The following is a 25,504-nucleotide window of genomic DNA, read 5'->3' as shown; positions in this document are numbered from 1 at the left end:
TTCACAGGTGTACATCAATTTGTAAGACTTTGCATGGACTCTCACCACCATTACTGAATGTATTCAAATCCAGTATAAGTGGTAAAATAACCAGAGTTTCTGTTTGACTGAGTGTCCAGTCATGGCTTCGAGTTAAAAATGTTGAAATTTGGGACAACATATCAGCTGATATCAGATAGTGTCCACATTTATAATATGTCAAACAAAACTCAAATGTTGCTCAAAAATGAACCAGACATGTAACTTCAATTGACTGTTCTCTCAATCAAGTTATGTCTCAATTGTTGGACTGTATGAAAGATCTTTGATTCTCAGTCATTACTGTTGTGCATTGCTTTTGCATTTTCTTCATATGCTATGGACTAGAGATGGAAATTAGAGCATATCTGGCAAATTCTGGCACAATTACAGTTTTATGGCCAATTAATATGCATTGTTCCTTTCAATTAAATAAATAGGGAGATTTCAAATGGTTCTATAAAAACTGGTTAATTGAAAAGAGATACAATACTAAGTGGCGTTACAATTTTTTCTTTTAGTATTAGATTTCACCATTGGATGAAATATAATCTACACAAAGACATCTTTTTAGCACATAATGTTGCATGTAAAATTCTAGAAATGTGGAACTACTTTATGCATCTGTGTATTGTCAAACATATGCTTACTGGATTGTTTGGTTGTAGCTGATGCATTGGAAAGTGGTATACCTTCAATACAATATAGAAATCAGAGCTTCAACAACTGTATATGAAGAATATTCCAAAGTCTAAGTACTGTAAAGGCACATAATTGTGTGTCTTTATGAAAACGAAGGGTTTTGAGGTTTTAAGTCTTTATTTATGAAGTCAATCCTTGTGAAATCGGCACACAATCTTAACATTATCAAATCAAACTGACATTAAATAGATTCCTGTGGACTACTAAGTATTTTAAAGGTATTTGCAATAAAAGAAAGGAAAGATAATGCTCATTAGGACTAAATGACTTGGCTATAATAAGCAAGTGTACAAGCTAAGCCTTTGAAGTGGCAGTTCAGCCAAACAAATCTAGTATGATATTACCTTATTATGCAGGTACCATGTCTGATAATCTCCATCCATGCATCTCCTGCTGAAGATTCCCTTGTAGTCTATCTTGATCAGTTGCCACTCTGACCGATGACTGAAGTGTCCAAAGAAACTGAATAATAATGAACAAAATAAATTCAACAAGACCCATCCTGCCATGCAGGTACATACTCGTCCACTTCTGTTTATGCGTTTGATTTGAAGCACATTTACATTTTAAGTCATTTGCACAGATCAGCCACAACATCTTATCAAGTGTCAAAAAGCCCAAACACAAATTCTTCTTCGGCCAGTCTGATGGAGCATTTACAGAGTGTGTCCCAACCTGCAACCTACAGGATCCAAATACATCAGGATATATCAGGAGGTTTTAATTTTGTGGCTTTTCATGTGGTGACAGACAAGGTAATGTTTCCAGTCATTGGGAAAAAAAATGTATATATTTTGTTTTGTTTACTCCTACTGAGAAGCGCATTCTTAGGCCTAAAAGCCTCCAGGGTTATAGCATGTGTCTCTGCTTACGTGATAATATGATTGTCAGACTCTGGCTCCATTAAAACTCCATCCACATACAGGGGGGCCAAGGAGAAACTGTGGCGGTCCCATTTCTTTCCTTCATCTAGACTGATCCTGTATAAAAAGGACAACAGCTGTTCTTATTTATCTACCTGTAGTCAGTAGATAAATATACTGTTTTCCTTCTGCATACGCCATTGAACACCACAAGCACAAAGGTTGAGTAATGGAAAGCAGTGTACAAAGAAATATGATAAAAGCTTTGAGGTCATTTAGTTTTTGCAAGGTTTGAAAAATTAATCACCGTATTCTGCTAGATGTGATAAATTATCTCAACAATAGGCTGAACAACAATATAAATGTTCCTCAGCCCAAGTAAACTATTGAAGGTGACAAAACATCAGAAAGAGAGGTATTACTCAGGTGCTAACATTAGAAAGAAATTTCGGGGCGGGGGGGTTTCAAATCACCTTTCTAAGAACTTAATCACTTTTGACAGAGTTGCAGTGCACAGGGACATCAAAGTAGATAGCGTTACAAAGCTACCACAATGTGGGGGACTTATGAGGGCATTCTGAGTCTCATATTTCCATCCCGTTCTACTTCTCATTTACATAAAAGCACTCAAACCTTCATATTCGACCAAGAGTACAAAGCAGTAACGCACTCTCGTCTGTTGGAAATGACAGCCCTGAAGCCGCTGTGCAGATACAATGATCACACAAACTTGGTCCATCAGCATTTCAAAACATTAAATGTAATCATATGCTGCACCACCAACTCCCAAAATGAAATTACATCCAGGTAATTTTCCTCTACAAAATTAACACCTACAGTTTTTACCTCCAACATGCTTTTCTGGGGGTAAGCTTCACATACCATAGGTGTCGAATGGGCGTTGCTGCATGCTGAACTGCTAGCAAAGCCCCGCCGTTGTCAAGAAACCAAATGTTGAATTCCTCATCAAAAATCTTCGCGCGTTGGACATGGGAGGAAAAAAAAAAAACCCAAAAACAAACAAAAAACTCATCCGTTTGCATGTCTTATTGAAGCACAATGTTGATTAACACACAGAGAGAGTAGATGGGTCGTACCTGTCTCCAGCTATTTCCTGCATCAGATGTAATAAACATTCCAAGGTTGGAGGAGGACAGCTCTGTTCCAATATTTCCTAAGCAGGAAAACATGAATAATTTGAGTCAGTGTGTAGAAAGAAGGATCCATAACACATATGCCGTACAGACACAAGCAGCTGATACGATTTTTAATCTGACTGTGTTCTCATTTTTCTACTGAAGGACAATTTTATGACTTACTGCAACCTAATCATCTCAGCCAAAACATGAGATTTAGGAGTTAAAATCTTCATGTTTGATTTCTATGACAGAAAGAAAGTACCATTTTTTTGTCATTGTGTCGTTGCTCTGCAACAAAGACTTACCAGAAAAAAAAGGAGATTTTAAGACTTACTAGCTCATAAGAATATCCATCTAATAGCTGTACCTGTGGCAACAATGATTCCTGGTACAGACTTTTTGCTGGTGATGGGTCCAGATGTATAAGGATTCTCCGACATCTCCAGATGAAGATGAAGCGAACAAAATGGCTGTCAACAATACAACACAGCACACAATTAGGTGAGAGAGCATATATCTCATCTAAACAAAGCAGCTGCAATTAGCTTTCCTTTCATGCTATTCTTCCCACTGAGAGAAAGTGCCAACACTTTTAGAGACCATTTATGAAACAAAGATACTTTCTTCTTCTCTGCCAGAGGAAAAAAAAAGAAAATGGTTGCGAGGACATGGAGGGCATTTGAATTGTTCCATTCCAAAGCAAACAAGGCATGTAATTAACAATCCCCAAGATGCACTGATAAAACTGGCAAGATTGATTCAAATCATTTCACTCATTTCCCTGACTGAAGCAAACGGAAAAACATCAATAAGGCTTTTTAAAGAACTAAGGTTGGAGGATGGCGAGTTGAAAAGAAAAGAGGAGCAGAGTGGTCATTTGTACAGCACATTGCAAGACTGTAACCCGCTATTAACTGAATTACATACATTTTCATTCTCTGAAGGACATGCTGACTGGATTAAGTTCTATCCTTCTGGCCGAATAACAACATAGCCACATAATGCAATTCAGTGTAATCTAACATTCATTAGTCCAGCGTGACTACAGGTAGTAAATTGAAATCACAGAGGTTAATGGAAAGTCAGGACCCCTGAAACTAACTGTGATGACACTCTATGCCTTACACTGATGATAACAATATTCTCGCCAGACATCTTCTTGGCCATTTAGGAGGTTAAAAAAGACACACTGATGCGGGAGCTGGCACCTGGAATCTGACTGTGTGTATATAGCTATGAATCAAAAAACATGCCAAGCACAGCCGATGAGGTTGAAAGATTTGATGAATGATATGTGTCATAAGCTTAATTTCACATGAATAGCAGCATCCATTCACTTTTACCCTAAAGGCTCAAGCTCACCAGAATGCAGTGAAGGTTATTTCCAGCCACATCGGTGGCAGGAGCTGGCAGAAGGGCCCAGGTTTGTCCCTTGTTGTATGTAATATAAGTCTTGATGTGATTATCCACTAGTTTGTTGGCAAGATACATGCCATTTATCCCCTCAACCTAAAAAGAAAAGCAAAATTAAATAGAAACCTACAACGCAGTGCAAAGAAAATATGCTGTTTATACATTCTGACTGTGGATTCAGAGGATTTGTATATCAAAATTCATCATGTCTCTCTTACAGCATGCAAGTCTGACAAATAATCCAGTACAATAGAAGTGGCATAAACACAGGGCAGCTACAAAATTTAGTCTTTTTGAATACAAAGCATGCAAAACAAAACAAAAAAAGAAGATCTAAATAGATGCTGTTGTAGGTGACAAAAACATTCCATGTTTGGGTCCAAACTGAAGCAGAAAATAATGGTGCAGAGACAGCAGCAGTCCTTGAACAAGGCTGACAACAAACCTTATAAAAGTCGACCAGTAGGTTACCGGCGGGTCCTCTGCTGGTTCTCAGATTCTCTAATGAAAGGATGAAATAAACCCCAGGGGAGTCTGAGATATACAGGCTGTAAGTGTTGTTCTGATTCCACTCCTGGACAGCAGCAAATACCTGCTTCTCATCTGTGCTGATAATATGCATGTCCTGTAGGATAAAGTCATATTATTAGAGACAGGATGACAGTAGTAAGCAAGCAAATACAAAGAGACTCAACAGAGAAGTCATGCACTGCTTTTTGTGGGACATATCTTCACAAAGGAGCTGTGTGGATTTACTACTTACTACTGATTTCCTAGAAACCCAGATACTGTATATTTCAAAAGAAAAACATTTTTCTTGTGAAAAAAAAACAACTTTCAGTCTTAGTTGCTCACCTTAGGAAGACAATATTTTGGTAATTCCATTTGCTTGAAGGATTCTCTCATGTAGGAGACAAAATAGCTGGCTCGTCCTGACTTGGTTACCTTTGCAATGAAGTCAAAGAAAATGTCATTCTTGAGTCAGTCCACATATTTTACCCCAAAAATTCATATATAAATTTCTTTTTCAAAATGAAAATAAAAAAAAAAAAAAATTATCAGTGGACATATGAAGTTACAAATCAAAATCTGTAAGCGTTTCACGTCTTAACTAAACATATTAACAAACGACAACGGAAGTGAATTCAGTTTGATTGTAGACGTCATAGTGTTCTGAGAGATCTTGAGTCTGTGTTATAAGTGTGTCCTGTCCCATTGCTGTTTGCATCCCAAGCAGTGACTGTCAGTGCACCGTGGTGCAGACATGAAAGCAGAGTTTCTAATGTTGTTAGAAATGATAAAAAGTGAGCACAATATCGGATGTTTCTACTTGGATACTAAGCTGAATAGTAAAACCCTTTCTTGAGAATTGTCTCTGTCTGGCCATTGATTGGCTCTTGGAAAAACACTGACAGGACAGACAGTCATCTGTTGGGAGGCAGAGTTTTGGTGAAAATCAAATTAGCATATTGGCGGGGGGGATTCAATAACAACTAGAGGGGGACTCTAAGCAAATTTGTCAGCTTGTGTATCTTGAGTTTTATTTTCATCCACAAAAAAACTGATATATTGCCCAGTAGTTCTGATTATGAATCATAGAGACAATTGCCCAGAAGCAAACTGACAAATTTGGCATGCACCAGTTGGACACACTCCTTGAAATACTGATTATTTGTATTTATTTATTTAGTTATTTTTTATTGTTATTTGTTCTTTTGAGTCTGCTGCTACTGTGTGTTATTCTGCTTTTTTTTATTCTAGTTATTTTCAATTGCTTGTAGTCTTCTAGGTAATGACAATATGATTTTTTGAAATGTAAAAATATGAAGGCTTTTTTTATTCTGAGCTTACTACGTGTCATTCATCCATTATTTCAATCTGAATCAAATTTAATCTTTTATGGGAAAATTTAGAGTTAGAAAATGTTTTTTTCTTCTTATTTTGGGTCAAAAATCACGCAACATTGTTCACAAGTATGTCACAATGGATGAGCAGTGACTAAACCTTTCTCATTCAGTAATGGCAACGAATTAGCAATTACCTGGGATGTAACTGTGTTGTGAAAAGATGGTAGGAAGCTACAACATCTCCGGAAGGAGGCAAATGAATTCACAACGCTTGACTGGTTTGATAAAACACTTGGAGTTGTACTGTTTCAAAGGTGTTGAAAGCTGAATGAAATTACAAGCACCACAGAAATTAATATCACTACCTTAATTAGCCTAAAGCCAAGAGGCATTGAAAATTGTGCTGGCTTTATCTACGGCACATCTTGCAGATCTTAATGCACTACCACTATCTCATGCACTTACACGAGGTGCAACAGTACTTGATTGCTTATTTTCTAATCAACTAGAAGGATGGTGTTTGTCCCCCAACACACTACATTAGGGCTCTAATGGAATAATCTATCGAAAATCAATGAGCTGCATTTTCCCAGGCCACATTTTTGAGGATGTTGCACTTGGCTGTTCCTTCTCTCCCAAGAGAGTTTGGAGGTGTTGAAGACTGCTTATTTCGTTGTAGCCCAATCGATAACCTCATTACTCTTTCTCAAGTTAAATCCAACTGCCCCAAGCAATGAAAGTCACAAGAAAGTCATCTGTGCCACCACAGCTCCGCTCAGACACTTCTCTCTGTGTCCAGTTGTATTCACCAGCATCTTCCTCATCTCTGCCTCGACGGAGAATCAGCTCAGCAAGATGCAATTTGGCTTTTATTTGAATCACTGTTTTGTTTTGTTTTGTTTTTTTTGTGGTTTTTCTTTGGGTATGAAAAAACCCACAAAAAACAAAACTATATATTCTTTTCAAAACATTTAATTATTAAATCACAACCATTCCAATCAAGACTGCGGATTAAGTGTGAAACTGGGTCTCTGCTACTGCATGTTGCTACTGCAACATCATAGCATTTCAAAAGATAAAATCCATGGATAACTCAATTAAAATTAAAATGGCAAACATTTAGGGGTATTTACTCAGTGAAAATGTGCAGCCAGCGAAAAACTTATCTAATTTGATTTTTACTTCCGTGAAACTTAGCTGGAGTCAAACAAGGATGTCCAAACGCATCAAGCCTGACCAACAGAAAATTACTTAGCAGTGGATGGAAATCAATGACAGTGGAGGGCATTTGAAAATTAAATTTCTGATAATGACCCTGACTGCAGCTGTCTAATTGAAGTCAAAGTCAGAGAGAATGGTAATAAGGACAGCACCCTGTCTATTCACAGTTCCTTTACCATGTGTTCACAGTTACCAAACATTATTATGTATGGACTGTATCTGCATGGAAACTCAAACACTTAGCATGCCCTGTAGTCATTGAGACAACATATACAGAACAACATTGGGTGGGAAGTGAAAAGGTGTGTTGGGAAAAGTCAGTTATGTAATAGGAAAACATAAGTTTGATGCACAATAAAACAAAAATATTTTTAAAAAAATGAAAATATAGTTCACAGACAACAGGCTTTAAATGAAAACATGGCAAATGGTTTACTTTGATAAAGAAAATAAAGAAATCTTATTCCCTGCAAACCTGTGTGAAAACATATTCATCCTGTACAACTAGTGAGTTGGTGTCTACATGTCCAGGGAAGAGATACTGTCTGTTGCCCTCTGTGCATCTTTGGGCTCTGCACTTCACATACTGAGCACCTGGAAAGAGGCAAAAGGAAATCAATCAGAAGTAAATTACAACTATCCGCCTTCTAACTCTGCTGTGTATGCACTGGGGCTGCCATACAGTATCTATATGCTAAATCTAATCTAAACCATTTTAAAGCTTGTGTAAATGTTCAACCACTGAAGCAGCTTTGTCTGTACGTTGCAGATCCAGAGTGAGATTTACATCTCATATAGTCATGGGTAGGATTACTGCTACCTCTGACCTATGAGTATGGATTTTCAAATATCTCCAGAAACACATGCAAATAAATCAATTTAGTTAATATTTTGATTTTTAAAAAAAACAAAAAGTAAAAAAACAAAAAAACTTAAAGGTAGGTAAAGTAAAAACTGAATATAAAGGCTTTGAAATAATCAAATAAAACAAAAGGAAATAACATTGAAAGTTGTTTTTGCCACATGTCTTTACTAGTTAAGACAATATAAAAAAAACCAAAAAACTTTCTAATATAGAACTCTCTGATAGCAGCAATAATGGAATTAATAACAATAAAAAAAAAAAAATTATATATAAACTCCTTGAGCCTCAAAGAGCTGAGCAGGAGGCAGAGCCTTTGGCTATCAGGCCCCTCTCTTATGGAATTAGCTCCCAGTTAGTGTTAGTGAAGCAGACACCCTCCCCACCTTTAAGACTAGGCTGAAGACTTATCTTTTTGATAAGTCCTGTAGTTAGGGATGGTTAGCATCCCTTCGTTATGCTGCCATAGGTTTAGACTGCTGAGGGACATTTCCTGATGCACTGAGCTTCTTTCTCCCTCTCTTTATCTCTCTCTTTTATCCCCCCCCCCCCCATATAACAGTGTTGCATCATTAACATGTATGTCTCCTGTCTCAGCAGGTCTCCTTGGCCGGGAGTTGCAGTTCCTGTTGTCTTTCTGTTCTCTTCCCCCCACACTGCCTGTCCTTGAGCCGGCTTCTGCCGGAAGTTTCCTTCCTGTTAAAATGGAGTTTTTTTTCCTTCCCACTGTTGCCAGTGTGCTTGCTCAGGATGGGAGACTATTGGTTTCCCTATATAGGCTATTATGAATTTGCTTTCATGATGTTTTTTGCTCTGTCTGTGAAGCGTCTTGAGATGGCATTGCCGTAATTTGACGCTATATAAATAAAGTTGAATTGAATTGAAATTAGAAATGTTCTTTATTTATGTGATGGTCCTATGGGGTTAGATTGATTTGTTTCCCTTTTTCTTGTCGCGTTTTCCTTTCAGAGTGGTAGGTGGAGCTCATCAGGCCAATGAGGAGCACCTGGCCAGTCCTTATATGCCATCTGTTGTAGCATGTCCCATGGTTTTGCTCTCTTCCCTTTTCCCTTCCAGCCTTTTGCTTTGTTTAATAAATTATGGTTTACTTTTGGTTGCAACTTTGCGTGTTATGGCTTTTGAGTCGGGTCATGACAAATTGGGGGCTCGTCCATCTTGTGTGCCGTGGTGGCTCTTTGGTTGTGCTTGTGGACTGCTGACGTAGCGGGGGGGTTTCCTGCTGGTGGCGTTTTGTGGCTGGTGTGTCTCTGTGTTTGGTGTCGTGGTGTTGTTTGGTGGTGGAGGCTGTGCTGGTTGTGGTGTTTTTTGTTGGCGGGGTGTGTTTTGCTGCGTGCCAGTTGGTGTATTATGTCGGATTGTTTGTGTGGGGCAGGATGTGTGTCGCTGTCGGTTGGTGCTGTGTTGAGATCGTTACTCCCTTGTAGGTTCAGAGGCGCTCCCCTTTGGGTGTGTTGCATGAGGCTTGTAGTGTTACAGCAAACTGGGGTTGAAGCTTTAGCTTGGGAGCATGCCATGGTTTAGGGTGGTTGCCATTTGTGTGGGGGATTTTCCATGCCATCGGTATCTGGTTCATAAGAACCCGCTGCCGGACCTGTATGAAGACTAGGTGGGAGTTTATGGTAGGTGAGGCTGGTTTAGGCAGGTGGTTAGACAGCTGGAGTTTTGTGCTCTGTCTTTTCCTGGTTCTCATTTGTCCTGCACGCATCCTGTCGTAGTGCAAACATGTCTGAGGTGTCTGATTTTGTTGCGGCTCCATCGGGGGAGTTGTTCGGTGCACGAAGGAGCAGCTTCTTAGGATAGCGTGCTCATTGTAGGGTGGATATTCCCGATAACTGCTGAAAGGACAACGTGAGAATTATTTTGAAGGCAAATTTGTGTGATTTGGGGGTCTTGAGGGTTGATCCTCCTGGTTTAAACTCAGGTGTTCAGGCCGGTGCTCTGATTTGAGCAGCCTTGGGAATTGCTCATGTTGCGGCTGCTGAAGCATGATAAAATGAAGATAAAAGCTGAACTTGACACACAGTTGGAGTTGGAAAGGATAAGGTGTCGGACTGAGGAGGTAAAGTTGTTTCTGCAGCAATGTAAGCTAGACTTGGTTGCAAGTGACAAAGTGGCTGGTGGTTGGTTTCAGGATTTAGATGACATGTCGCTGTGATGTGCTGGGCACTCTGCAGTTGTTGCCTGAATGTAATGACAGGGAGCCTGAGGTGTTTTTTATTTGAGTGTCTGGCTGATGCCAGGAAGTTGCCATGTCAAGGTACTGGACAAGGAATGGCCCTGTGGCGATGCGTCAGACAGGAAGCAACCGTACGGTTTGATCAGGTTTAAACTGCGGAACATTTCTTGTTGACGCCTTCAGATTGTGTAGTCTGGATTTAGTTCTTGTAATGTCTTTAATGTGCGGGGTAAGCATGCAGTCGGATTACATAAAAGACAGAGCTTATGCTGTCCCTGGGATTGGTGGGATAGGCCCACTATAGGGCCATATTTGTTCTGAGGTGGTGAATGGGGCACTATTTGTGTGGTGAATAGTCTTTCGAGTGTCAAGTCGCTGCTATGTCAAGCTCCAGTTTTAGTGGCGCCCGGTTCGATCGTCCTTTTCCCGTCCAAGTGGATGCCAGTCATGTGGGGGCTGTGGCTGTCCTCCTTCAGGCGGACGATTTGGGCTTTAAGAGACCTGTGAGTTTCTTCAAGAAAATTCCGTGGTTACCAACTGAATTATTGTACAGTGGAAAAGGGCTTTGGTTTGGTCATTGAAGCACTTTGATGTTTGTGGGTTCTGGCATTGTGCCTGTGGTGGTATGCACAGATCACAACCCTTTGACTTTTCTTAACCCCATTAAGTGTCCAAACGAGAGGTTAAGATGGTCTCTGTTGGTGCAGTTTTACTAACTGGTCGTTTGTTTTGTCAAGGGCTCAGACAACGTAGTCACGAATGCATTGTCTTGTGCTCACCCTGACAAAAGCTTACATTTTGTCTGTGTGTTGTGGACCTCTCTCCTCTTAATTTGCTTCCCAGTAGTACCAGGTTGCTGAGGAATGACTTGCAGTAAAGAGGATCCAGAAAGTATGCACTACATCTCAGGTCAGTTTTTTTTTTTTTTTTTTTTTTGTCCTATTACTGTGGATACATGGATATCGTGTTCTAGGGTTGAGCCTCCCTTTTATGGTGAGGAGTGTGACGCCTCTATGGGGTTAGTTTGGTTTGTTTTCCCTTTTACTTGTTGTGTTTTTTTTCCGTTCAGAGTTGCAGGTGGAGTTCATCAGGCCAATGAGGAGCACCTGGCCAGTACTCATATGCCAATCTGTTGCAGCATGGAGTCCCCCGCTTTTGCCCTCTTCCCTTTCTCCCTTCCAGCGTTTTGGTTTCATTGAGCATTTTGCTTTGTTTAATAAATTATGGTTTACTTTTGGTTGCAACATTATCGTGTGCCGTGTCTTATGGTTTTTGAGCCGGGTCATGACAATTTGGCCCTTAAACAAAATGTAACAAAATTAAAATATTTTTGGCAGGGGATATTTACTGTCTATTACCATGTCAAAATTATCATTGTGCAATCTGCCACTTCCTGGTGTTAATGAGGGGGAAGAAGACAAATATCAGCCTGTTTTGAACAGGATTGAGGAAAGTTTTTATCATGAAGCGATAGAAAATGTCTATGAAACTGTGTGCATATTTGATACATTTGGCTTTTTCGGGTTCAGATATAAGTCCCTGGAAACAGTTTGGATTTGTTGTGCAGTCCCTGTTCTGTTTACCAGTGCCATCTTACTTTAAAAACTCTTTTCTTTTTTTACAGTTAGTAACTAAGTCAATAACTGAGCTACAGCTTTATAAAAGTAACTAGTTACAAGGAATGTAACTACTTTATTTCTTATCATTCGATTAAGGAAGAAACATTTTGTTGATTGGCTTGCTGTATGTTTCACCCAACCTTCTTGCCTATTACGTCAATGAAGAAATAGTAATATATTGTGTTTCAAGTTTAAAAATGCTTTTTTATTCATTACTGCGTGTCTCTTGTGTGTTTGGGTCTCTGTTTGGTTTACCACAACGTTTTACTGTTTCCTAGCGAGCTATAATCACTCATGCTAGGGGTGGCAGACTCCTTTTGTTGCAGCTGTGTTGCAACAGGGAAACCTTCAATACCTGCAGGGCTATAGATCTCTGGGACTGGAGTTGACCACCCCTGATTTATGCAGTTACTTTGTTCCCTAAACGCCCAGTAAGATTAAAAAATTGCTTAATTATAGTAACCCACTGCATTTCATTGGCAATATGAGTATTGTAACAGCTTTCTAAATGACCTGGTATTGGGGGGAAAAAAACACTTTTGGCAATGATATATGTATATATATGTATATATATATATATATATATGTGTATATATATGTGTGTGTGTATATATATATATATATATATATATATATATATGTATATATATATATATATATATGTATATGTATATATATATATATATATATGTATATATATATATATATATATATATATGTATATGTATATATATATATGTATATATATATATATATATATGTATATATATATATATATATATATATATATATATATGTATATATATATATATATATATATATATGTATATATATATATATATATATATATATATATATATACATATATGTATATATATGTGTGCCTTCTGCCTCTTCAGCCTCTTGGGTCCACACCTCTGCTGTATCGTCCTAGCCTACTCCTTAAATGTAAAACAGTTACTGGTTTATAGTTTCTTTTTACATTGTTACTTTTCATTATTTGATTCTTTTTTTTTTTTTTACTAATTTAATGACAGTAACTTCCATTTATTTGTCAAGCTTTGAAGCTGCATCAAATTATAATCTTTTGCCTCCTTCATTTTCCATTATGGTTAATCTACTTGACTATTTATTAGCTGTGCATTGCAGGATACTTTAATTATACTGCATAGAGTATAAAAAGCACTATGGCCAAAACAGAAGAAACTTGGATTTAATTGCTGCGACTGGTAACAAGGAAATTAATTCAGTTAATCCAAGAGGACAAAGTCTAATTTTCAAGTTGACTGAATCCACAAAGTTACTTTTAAATCACTGAACCAGAAAACTAAACAAGATTCTGTTGTGAAAATGTACTGTATATCAAGTATACTTTTAAAGTCTTTAAACCAGCAGTTAACAAATTACCATGATTAGATATGTTAGATTATCAAACAAAAGCTCTTGAAAGAGTAAATGTAACAGTTCTCTCCAAATTTTTATGTCCTGATTTATATTTGTACTGCAGGTAATCAGATGATCCTGGTAGGATTACCTGGCAGGTGTGCTGTGGTCTGACGTGTCCATATTTAATTTTCTTTTTGGAAATCATGGACATGGTATCCTTTGGGCCAAAAAGGAAACAAACTATATGGCTTCTTATCAGTGTGTAACAAAGCAGTTTCCCGTCACATAAAATGTTTTTTCAGTATTAAAGGAAAGTGTAATAAAAATTTAAAGTAAATTGTATGGCACATTCGGGCTTTGTTGTTTCAGCACATTTGCACTTTATTCACATTTTTTTTAATAGTAAATATTCATGCAATCACACAAATGTTTGTTTATTGACGTTTACTGATGTATGTTATTTGTCTTTCAGATATCTGTGGAAGAAAAGAATTGATTAATAGCAGATGACGTGTAAATGTGCAGATGTTGTAAATGGTAAAATGGCCTTTAGCTCACCTGGCCGGTTTCCTCCTGAGTGTTCAGGCAAATATTTCCCCCAAGTGCCTGAACACTCTTAAGGTTCCAGGAGAGGCCATGAGACAGATGGGTGGGTTTAGGCTGACGGCACTTGGGCTTTAGGTTGGAGAAATTGTTTTAGGTTTAGTTAGGTATATTTATATTATCTGTGGGAAGGTTTTTTTTAATATTTATTTATAAAACCCATTTAGGGAGTTATTTTTAGAATCTAAGAATGCAGGTTTTTTTTGTTTTTATTTTTGTTTTGTTTTTTATGGGAAGCACCTCTGTTGGGTGGAAGATGGTATGGTCCAATCAGCAGCAGAAGATATAAAATGGGGCCATTTGGCTCACTAGCAAGGGCTGCTGGTGAAGGCTAAGCTGCTCCACAACAGTCTGGTGTGATCCCCTGATCCATTACTTAGCCCTACATAAATAGAGACTTTTGGATTGAAGTCTTTGAGTGGGTTTCACTGATTCCAGCTACTCACACAGGCAAGCATTCTTCACAGTGCAAAGTTCAAAAGTCAACGTGTGATGGTATAGGGAAGTGGTGTCCAGCTCCGGTCCTCAGTCCTGCAGGTTTTTGAAGTATTGTATTCCACACTTGACTAAAGTAATGAGTCTTTGTGCAGAAGTTCACAGGCTGTTAGATCCATTTAATTTGAGTCAGGTATATTGAAGCAGGAATACATCAAAAATCTACAGGACAGCGACCGTCAAGGACTGACTTTGGACACCTCTGGTATAGTTTTTTTTTTTTTTTTTTTAAAGAAAGGTGATGCAACAGAGATTAACTTGTCCCTTTTCTAGCTTTTTTGGAAGAGTAGAATTGTAGGCATTAATCTTAAAATGAATGAAATTCAACAAAGCTTGAGTTTTAATATTAAATTTCTTGTTTTTTGTAGCATATTTAACTAAATATAAGTTTAAAAAGACTGATAAATCACATTCTGTATTAATTTGCTTTACACACAAAATCCCAATGTCATTAGAGCTGGGGTTGTACATGTGCTTTGTGGACCTGGAGGAGGCATCTGACTCTCCACTAGGGACTTCTAAGGGATGCGACAGGACTAAGGTGTGCTGCACCCCTCATCCACTGTACGCATTGCTGGCAGTAAGTCAGATTAATTTCCAGTGAGTGTTTGACTGCCAAGGCTGCCTTTTGTCCCCAAGACTTTTATGGACATTATTAGTGTAGAAGATCAACAGGGGGACTGGTGCAGCGTTCACAATGATGTAGACTTTGCACTGGTCATTTGTAGTGAAGAGGAGCTCAACCAAAAGGCAAAACTCATGAGTTACCAGTCGATCTACATTTACTCTCACCTGTTGTCATGAGCTCTAGGTAGTGACAAAAAGAAAAAGATCATTTCCCGGGTGGCCAGGGAACACCTTGCGATTACCCTAGATGAGGTGAAAGAGGCGGCAGGCGAGAGAAAAATCCAGGCTTCCCAGCTTAGGCAGCTGTTTGCAACCTGACTGCAAGCAGCAAGACAATGAATGGATGGATACCAAGTATGACACATCAATCAAATAAAATGGGTTTTGTAGAAATTTTTCCTATAGTTTCAAGTGTTCTGTTTTATGCTCCAATTAAAAGAATACACAAGCAATACATGTATTAATCAAATAAATACAATAAATAAATAGATAAACAAATAAGAAAAGGAGATATATAAATGTAAACTTTCATGAATATTGTGATCATACTAAATTGATTAGTTTGCATTGATTTCTGAAGATGTTCTATTTAATTTCCAATTGTTTTAAGAACTCTGATAAGGACTGAACAGTCAAAGCTTTTGCAGACATTCATATATATATATATATATATATATATATGAACAAGCTCAAAATGTTATTTGCTTTAAGAGAGGAAGAGTTTGTATGCACGGACTGATTCTGGATTTTCTCCCCAGAGGAGTAGTATGCAGATTTTTCCCAAGCAGGAAGCCCCTATAATTGGTTTGACAGAATATGCAGCAATGTTTAGAATGGGGAGTGTTGAGGTTTTTCCATAAAACACTGGGGATAGATTAAGAAGAAAAAACATCCATCAGCCCACTAAAACTCTTCGTTTTTGCCAGAAGACACCTATTCTGCTTTACTAGACTTCAGGGACCAATCTGAGCAGCAGAACAGGTCTCATCTTGCCCGTGACCTCGCTCTAAATGAGAGGCAAGGGGTCCTGTGGGTCTTGCAACAGCAGCAAACTGGAGTGCAGCACTCACGGCCTTTTGCAATGCGTGTCTCGATGTGGACCACATCAGATTCTCTGTCCAGCCCCATTACCGCCCTTGAAAGAATGGAAGGAGCAGAAGAAGATAGAAGGGAGCAGAAATAGGATTGTGGGTAAGAAAAGGATAAATGAGAATTAGAAGAAAAAAAGAGCAGCCTAGTTTGAGTCTAGCTGCTGTAGATGGACGTCTTTATTCTGAACAAAACAACTTTAACAATGTTTCTGCCTCCTGTAAGTCAGACTGTGTAGAGTCTGTGCCACCAGCAGCAATTAATCTCAATTCACCAAAGCATCAACAAAGGCAACAACATGGGAGAGGGGGTGACAAAACATACCCTGTTCCTATAAACATGCATCCTTATAATGTGTATTCTTATGACATTCCACCAGCATTTTGAAAAATGCTCTTTTTGGTAAAACCTGCATGAAGAAACAGCATTCAAGAGCTGAGATAATTCATTGTTTCAGTTGCTGTTATACCTGCTGTGCTCCTCTAATTTATGGAACATCTGACTGTTCATGCACGTTGCGAAGATGTCCTCCAACCAATGTCCTTTTTACCAGCTTAAAAAAAAACACCCCACTTGGTTGGACACATACCATGACAAACGGTAAACAGGCTCACATCAATATTCACTGCCTTGTGCAGCACGGTTGAGATTACTAAATGACAACGACAACAAAAACAGCATGTTGTGTTTGTGCAATAGAAAGAGAAGCACAATATTATTTCAAGCCTACGTGACATGGATTTAATTAGTGTAATGTTCGACTGCCACGGGGTAGATCTGTTTTTGACAAGCAGGTCAGTGGATTCTTGCATAGGTCAGTCGCAAGCCTTGTCGTTATGCAAATTATTATCAATCACTGTAAAAAAACAAAACAAAACAAAAAAACCAGATCAAAAATAGGTTCTGCATAATCATACCAGTAAAATCTGCCTGGCATCACGTTGTCATGGACAAACTGCCACTTCCTTCCAAAGTCCATTGAACTGTACAGCTGCAAAACAAAGTTACGCACATCTTTGTCACACTTTAGGCTTTAGGAGGATGATATTGTTAATAAGCAACACAGCTATCATATCTACAGCAGAGTCACACCAAAACAAAATTTTAATGAATTCCGCATCACTTATTGTCTTCAATCACCATTGTAGATCCACTAAAAAGCTACCTTGTTGTCATGACTGTAAGCCAGTATCCAGTTCTCCTGCACAGGGTGGAAGAGGAGGCTCAGGATGTTGAAATTAATGGGATACTTCTCAAAGCTCGCCCCTTCATCTGAGCTGATGAGCACGGCACTCTCTACCTCTGGGTCACTAAGCACCATTATCTAAAGTAGAGAGCCAGGTGAGGGATATAGCATTAGAAGAGAAAGAGAGAAAGTTACCTTGATTTGGCAATAATTTTAAGAAACTGTCATTTGATTTTTGGACTGAGATAAAAGCCGCATAGAAATGCTGACCTTCTGTTTGTTTGTAGGGCAGACATACAGGTAACTTAAAACTGTCCTCGAACCCACTTTGTCATTGAGTTTGGTGTAGGTGCTGCCATAGTCAGTGGATCTAGACACAGATAAACAACATTGCATGTTTGATGAAAAAAAATCCATTAGAGCACCACAGAGGAGGTTTGGCATGTTTTAGCCCATTAACTGCAAATCACTTTCATCTTTAGAGGACTGCCTTTCCGGAGCATATCATGCGGTTATAGATTGATTTTCTACCATTCAGGCAACCTTTTCTTTAAGGGATGAAAAAGAACTTGCAGAGAATGCAGTAGCCTCCTATGGTTGCTCTTATTGCCATCAGTGCTCCAGTCAAACTGCTGCAAAAGCTCAAATAATGAGTATTTTTTTCAAAGAAGCAGTATTTAAAAGCAGTGTTGCATATTTTATATTATTTATTGGTAAACATATGTTTTGAAAATCAATATTAAATAGTGAACTGAAAAGCAGAGTTGATCATCGCATCTTCATTTTCTTTGTATTCTCATTAACTTTCAATAAGCTAATAATCAGTTGTGTATGGGCTCAGTTATTCAGATGTTTTAGAGCTTCAGAAAGTTGAAAATTAAAATGGAAAAATACCTCTTTTTATTGTTTTCTCATTGAATCTAACATGAAATAAAATTAAGTAATCTAGATAAGAAGTGAGAAATGCAGCTCTTTAATTTATCAATATAACACCTGAAAGGCCTCGTTTAAAAGATTAAATAACCAAATCTTCAAATTATCATTTTAGAAACTCCCTTTGCGTGCACTGTAGGCAACATAATAGTATCATTCTCATATGATATTTGTAAAAAGGCTACTTCAGAAAGATAGAACATTGGTCATAGATGTGTGTTCTGGGTGCCAACTGGGGCAGGGGGAAGGCAGAAAACATTTGTGCAACGACTTGGCTATACTTCAATTTTGAGATTCCCACCGGGGGGGCCAGAAGCAGCAGAATGTTTGAAGGGTTTCTTTTTTTCACGCAGTCAACACTCTCATGCATATGTACTGAGGCAAGTCTGATGGTTCAATTAAATAATAAAAAAAACAGAAAAAACTTTCAACTTGAGCTTAACTCAACTGTACAAGTTCCCAAAGTCAACAAATAATACTAGTTACTAATTTCATTTCATGAAAAAAGTGTGGAAAATGTCCCTTTTGCAACACATAATAGCCTACTACAAAAGATGACAATGCTTACTGGTGATATGGATTCTAAAGTATTAGAACGTAATACCAGATGGTAACGTATGTACAAAATCACAGCATTGTATTCCAGCAGTCTGCAGCTTTTGACAGGAATCTCCCAAGAAATGTCAGCTTGGATATAAATAGTTTTTTAAAAATGTTTGTTTAAAATTGACCTTGCAAATACTTTACAAGGAAGGAAATGCTTTAAACAGGCTCACTCAGCCTAAAAAATATGCACATCACATTTTGGTGAGTAATACCAAGAGTATGCTGACATTCCTCAGGGCACTTTTAGCACTTGGTAAAATTTGGGGGTAAGTGTGTTGACAATGTGCATCAGAGCACAGGGGCTAATTTGAACACTTATGCTTGCTGTTGCATTAGTGGAAACTCAAACTCTAATGCTCTTTGACAAGCAGAAAGAAATTATGGGCGGAAAGAGAATCCTCATGTTTGGTGACATTCTGCATTTAAAACGTTGTCAAACTGATAAAAAAAACACAGCATCCTGACTTAATATTCATTCTATCCATGTCAAGCTAGTCTCTGCGAGCTACTTTTTATGTTACACACACATAGAGCAAAACACTTGCTTACCTGACAGTGAGGTAATCTACTTGCAGTTCAGGTATGCTTTGAAGAATGCTTAGTTGTGATTTAATTATATGCAATCCATGCAATTTGCAGTTAAAAGATGCATAGATTCAGTACATCTACAGTATCTTAAAGCACATTTCTAAACACTACAGGGTCAGCTTCACTCATATAGATGTTTGTAAACTGAATACTGTGAAGACAGAATTTTGAAAACCTCTTTTCTTACTCAGATGTAAAATTTCTTTTATATTACTTCCAGCGCAACAGTTTGTTTTCTGTCCTTTCAGCTGATTTAGATATTGAGTTTGATTCTCTTTTAATCAGTTTTTGTTTTGAGGATCAAGAAGATGATTAGAAAACAAATTAGCTCAATTAAACAGAAAATAGAAAATAAATTACAGTAAACAACCCAGCATTTGACAGCATCAGTTGAAAGGCATGTGTTTCAAGACGTCATTTTCTGTTATATGTAAGGCTACTTTCACTTCACATCTCATGACAAGGACAGATGTGTTTGTCATCCCAGTCTTCATATTTCTTCATGGCACAAACAGCTAATTCACACTCTCAGTTCTACCTGGGTGCCTCCAAATGTAATTTCACTGCATAATTGGATGGGCACCCACAGCCTTCTATCATTGTCTGTGCATTAACTTGAATTGTCCAATTTGCTGGTCACATTGTTTTCACAGACTTGCCTCTAAACACATTTGTATTTGAGCTTAAGGGCTCTTCTCAGTTGGCACAGCTGTCTGTGACTGTGGAGGTGGAAAAGGCCTCTTAAATGATGTTATTACATCGTGAAGTTTCATATCAAAAACACAAAGGGACTCGACTCGTGTTTAGATATCTCGTGCACGTCATCCATTGATCTGTGCACTGCGTTTTGCCACCAACAGAGGCCTGCAGCTGTAGACATAAATCATTTATTGTGTTATCACAAAAAATCATTTACTCTCTTTTCTTTTCAGAACATTCAGATCGCTACTTTTCTAATACCCATACTAAAAGCCTTTGTGGACCCCCTGAAGTACTCTAATTTACTCGTAGGCTATTGTTAAACAGACACCTTGATGATGGAATACCTCCTGTACACAATATGGGATTTCAAACTGAGTCTAGTCGGGTGTAAATCTCAGTGGCGCCTCTGGAGAAACAGATATTAATTTGAAACTCAATGCTTGGCAGACTGATGGTCTCTTTTTCACATGTATTTCAGAATGAAATGAGTTCTCTGCAGGCTATCGGAGAGGAGAGAGAAGGCGTATCTGAGGCTGGATTGGGCCCTTGGTATAATCCATAATGAATTCTATTCTTATTTATGACCTGACAGGGTACTGTAACTCACCCCTCAATACATACCGAATAAAATTACTGTGGCTATATAGTAGCGATTGCATGTCAATTGCTTCTGAAACAAAAGGTTACAGATGACAATCAATCAAAAAACTCCATCAGAGTTTCTAGGTCAGCGGAAAGGAACCACAGATCCAAACAAGGAAGCTCTCAGATCAGTCATCCGGTTTATCTTTCTGAAATAGCCTTTCAAAAAGTTTCTCTGCCAATGATGGACAGAAGGTAGGGCTTCTTCTAAAAGGTTGCTGCAATGTTACTTGTGTTATTTATGGGGCTGCAGGAAGCAGAGAGGAGAATGGTTCAATCTGAACTACTTCAGAACACTTTATTAAAACATACTTCATGGTGGCTTCCGGTGAAACTTGATTGTTCATATCCCAGCAAGGGAGAACGTTATAAATCACACTTACAGTACACAGCACTCTCTATGAATATATTATTCTTATTGTTTTTAGCTGATGCCCTAACCTTTATATTTGGACTGAAAAGGAAAAACAGTTGTGATTTAAAGCAGGAAAACTTACCTCCAGAGTGAACTCTCAGTTACAGCCCCCAAGTTGAAGTCATAAAGCTTAGTCAGGATCAGGATCACCTACAACATAACAGCACCAGATGTGTTTCATTAGCAGTGGATTAGAGGAGTTTTGCATAAATGCTTCACATGCAAACATTATCTGCTCATATCTGCACTGACATGGAATGAACAAAACATGCAAACTATACTCGGTTACTATTAAATATATCAGCCCCAAACAGTATATTATCCCAATGACAAGTCATCTTCATGTTGTCAGGAGATGCACTTTACTGGTAACATGATCCACTGAGCTGGGGAGAGGGGAAGGTTGTCAAAATTTGTGTTTGTATCTCATGTGGAAAGATACCTACATGACAGCAAAATCAGAACATAATTGTTCAGTGAACAGTGAAAGGAGATGCTCCACCCTCTCATTTCCACTGTATAAAACCCACAGCTTCAAAGTTATTTCAAAAGCTGATGGTAAATGTTACATTAAACCACTTTTGTAACTAATTGCCAGAATATAGAAAAAGTTCTATGAGTATGAATGGATTATGCAAGATTATGAGAGAGAGAGAAAATGAGACACATAAAAGTCTGCCAAGGTTGGGAGGATGGTGGGAAATGGTGTGCAAATGCATTATTGTCACTCCAGTTTTATTATAAATGACTTCCTATGGGGATGCTCATAATTCAGAGCAGAATGAGGGGCAGGGGAAATAGTTTGGGGCAGTGCATGATATGATGGGAGGGACAGGAGATGGTGGATAATAACAATCAGGGGACAGAAACATGACATAATATGATGATTTTTTTTTTTTTTTAAGAAAACCCTGAAAGATAGGTTAGAAGCTCAGTTACAGCGAGTTTAAACACATTAACCTTATGGGACCCATAGAAGGAGTTATTAAACCGTGAAAAACCACACAAGACTTGGAAGAACAAAGACATGCCTCTAAGTCTGCTTTGAAAATGTTAAAAACCCAATTGACCCACAATTTAGCCATCAAACGGCCACTGTGCATGACTGGGACTATCTGCATTAAAAGGTTAATTAACCAATCACACAGAGATAAGCATTTGCATAACTAAATGCACCATGTCTGCAAGGTCCAGCGCTGGAGTCTGAATCAATTTGGAGTACAGACTTAGTTAAATGGCTGTGATGTTAGGCCTAATTGCCTGCTTAGAAAATAGATGCAAGAGAAAAACTCTGCTAAACTGTTGATCATTTGTCTTATTAGTTTTCTTTTGCTAGCAACACTGACTCCATGACATTGGATGTTATAAATACTACAAGGTATATTGAATTTAGAATTGATTCTTTTGGGTGTGAGACTAGAGGGAGTTCTGTCTCAAGCAAAGGGAATCAAACTGACCATTTAATGCACTAAAGAAATGCACAATAAAAGAAAATTAATGTTTTATCATTTTTATACAGCTTTTTTTTTTCAAATCTATTTTAACTTCACCAATAGCTAAAAAATGTAAAACTTTAAGGCAAAGTATAAAATGCAAAAACATATAAAGAAAATGTCATTTAACATGAAAAAGTCATTAAAGCTGAAAAAGACCCCACAATTTTCAAACATTTTTATATACAAATGTTGTCTTTTCTAGCTTTTGTTTTCTGTATTTTTGCAGGTTTTTTTTGTCCCCATTTTTTATGACAACAAATGCTTGAGCAAAAGTGAAAAACAAAACTGGAAACAGCACTCGAGAGAACAGCTCGTTTTTTAAAACAATTAATTTTGTGTTTAACTGTGGTGATTTTTTTTTTGTCCTTTTTTGTTTTTCCTGAAAGAGTTTTTTTTTTTTTTGGGGGGGGGGGGGGGGGGGGGGCTTTGCTGTGTTGTGTAGCACCTTAGTGCCAAAGCGCCTTATGACAAAGCCTGATGAAAAAATTCTCTTGACACCCTGTAATTGCCATTAAGCGCTGTCCCCCAACTGTTGTCAACGTGTTTGTGTATTTGGCTCATTGACAAAAGCTGACCCACTAAATTGGGTCAGTGAAGATCCACCTCAGGGACCAAAACAGACTAGTGAGGCAGATGACTGCTTTGGATGATGTCTCCTGAAGTGGATACATCACTGGAGACCGTATATGTTCCCATATCATCAACATTATTGACAGGCTGAGCATCTGCAGCTGAGTCAAAAAGAAGAAACTCCCATGCTATATGTGAGAATGTTGCGACCAGTTAAAAGAGCGTCTAACAAATGACCTGCCTGCAAGTATGTGCAACTTATGCAACTGGATCCCAGAAAATGAAGCCATATTTAACACAAAAATCTAAGAGTTTGTGTTGCAGCCTTGCTTTTATGTAAATGCTGGCAACAAACAAACACAAAATGTCTTCCAGAATTATTTTGAGCCTTCAAGGTAAATACAATTCTCCATGCATATCATCGCTCACTTGCATACATGAAATTAAGTAAGAACCCTGGAAGGCCAAAAGCAGTGCATTTATTCATGTTTATGTTTTATTGATGTGTGCAAAGAGAGCTCTGCCTCAGGAAAGTCAACCAATCATTTTTCAGATTGGCTCTCACCCTCCGAGGAGTTGGGTTTAGTCATCCTTTTATCCCAACGTTCTATTCTTGTTGATTTCTTTCCCTTCTTTGCTTTTTTCCCCCCTCTCAGTTTATCAACCTCTCCTTTGTTTTCCTTCTCATTTTTAGAGCAGCTCCATGTGTGTTTTGCTGCGATACTTCTTTTCAACACAAACGGCATATCAGCCAGCACTGTTTGGATATGCGAAGATTTTAAATCTCTCAAATAGCTGACTGGACAAGCCTCCATGGCAACAAAGGTTTTACTGCTGTTAATATCACAGTGATATAGTGTGTCAGCTCAAAGTGACTGTCTCATCTTCTCACAGATCTATGCCAAAATGCAGAAATGCAGAGACATGTTGCACATGCTGTAACGCTGTTGGACCAAATCATCTCTTCACAAATTCACGATTTATTCATGTCTTTTAAAAAAAACAAAAAAAAAAAAAAGATTCTCAGATCTGTTTGAACTTGACATGTTTCTTAATAACTTGTTGGTGGGCAGAAGATCTTCCACAAAGCATGAATAATCTCTTTACTGAAAAAAATAGCTGATAATCAAACATAATCCAAGAGATGATGTAGACCAACACAGCAAAATGATGCTTTTTAGCAATGGCTTTCAAATGGAACCTGTTGCTTATTCAGCCCTCAGTGAAACATCATTAAGATGGCACCCCTCAAATATTGTTTCTGTGTAACTGGGTAGTAAAGGGAAGAAAAGGAACCTTAATTCAAACATCACACCTCCAGACTGCTGTTTCTTCCAGCTAAGAAGTACCACGCTTACAGGGAGCAGGAGTAGTCTTAGAGATGTGAAGAGTACAGTTACTTTCATGTAGACGTGGCACTGTTTTTGAACACAACCAGAGGGGACAACTGAAGCAGCTAAATTAATTTCCTAGGGACCACCAGAGTTGATGGCAGTGACTGATGTGGTGCTCCTTTTAATAAAACAGCTTATGGCTGATTCTCAGGGAACGACCGGTACATAATACGTGGCTGTTTTACTTACCTTTAGCCTTTGACATATTCATCGCTATGGTGACACGCATTTACATCCTCATGAATACAGATAAGTTTGTGTAAATTGTTCTGTAAACACATCCCTACAGACAGAGTGATCTCCAGGGAGTAACCCCTGACTATTTAGCTCATCTGCTGTCATCACAATAGCTGATTTGCATCAACACTGATTAAATATATAACCTTTCCATCCACTGATTTCTGCACAAGTATGCCAGCTTTCTCTTACAGCTGTATTAACTTTACCAGAATCGATGAAGAGAGCTTTGCATTGTTTCATTCATTCATAATTTGATTATTTTTTAATGTTGCAGTTTTATTTATCTGGGGTGTGAACACGTTAGTCAAAGAGCTGAGGTAAATCTGCAATAACTGATGCAGGTTCTGGATCACTTGAGACTATAATAAATATCATGATGCCGTAATAAAGGGAAAAAAAACAACATTAGACAAGGTATAGAAGGTAATACTAATCATTATTGGTCCGCTGCAGAGCACAAATGTATTTTCTATGCATAGTAAAATGTCTTGCTGAACATGTGTCTTGGTTACAACTTTAGAAGGACCCAAAAGTGGCTTTATTATAGATATACAAGGTGGTTTGTAGCAGCACTAGGTAGTCACTCCGGACTCATAAATCACAAGTGAGCTGCGGCTATTGTAGTGTTTTGTTTATCACAATCAACTGTGT

The 25,504-nt window shown here is 38.1% G+C and overlaps 1 protein-coding gene across 1 annotated transcript in view; it reads right to left on the bottom strand.

Moving 5' to 3' along the window:
- sorcs3b (sortilin related VPS10 domain containing receptor 3b) overlaps positions 1–25,504 on the bottom strand; it is a gene marked incomplete at both ends in the record, with an annotated part of 59,826 nt that overhangs the window by 15,570 nt on the left and 18,752 nt on the right. The window contains 14 exons of the mRNA XM_079248811.1: positions 1,065–1,182; positions 1,593–1,700; positions 2,466–2,557; positions 2,681–2,757; positions 3,090–3,192; positions 4,085–4,231; positions 4,581–4,760; positions 4,991–5,080; positions 7,679–7,797; positions 16,063–16,127; positions 16,999–17,072; positions 17,247–17,405; positions 17,538–17,637; positions 21,236–21,303. Of these exons, the coding sequence (XP_079104937.1) occupies positions 1,065–1,182; positions 1,593–1,700; positions 2,466–2,557; positions 2,681–2,757; positions 3,090–3,192; positions 4,085–4,231; positions 4,581–4,760; positions 4,991–5,080; positions 7,679–7,797; positions 16,063–16,127; positions 16,999–17,072; positions 17,247–17,405; positions 17,538–17,637; positions 21,236–21,303 (1,500 nt within the window). The remainder of the gene's footprint in view (positions 1–1,064; positions 1,183–1,592; positions 1,701–2,465; positions 2,558–2,680; positions 2,758–3,089; positions 3,193–4,084; positions 4,232–4,580; positions 4,761–4,990; positions 5,081–7,678; positions 7,798–16,062; positions 16,128–16,998; positions 17,073–17,246; positions 17,406–17,537; positions 17,638–21,235; positions 21,304–25,504) is intronic.

This window comes from Telmatherina bonti, assembly GCF_933228915.1.
Source record: "Telmatherina bonti genome assembly, chromosome: 11".
Lineage (NCBI taxonomy): Eukaryota > Metazoa > Chordata > Actinopteri > Atheriniformes > Telmatherinidae > Telmatherina > Telmatherina bonti.
The sequence above is the reverse complement of the archived record's forward strand: the minus strand, read 5'-3'. Positions and strand labels throughout refer to the sequence as shown.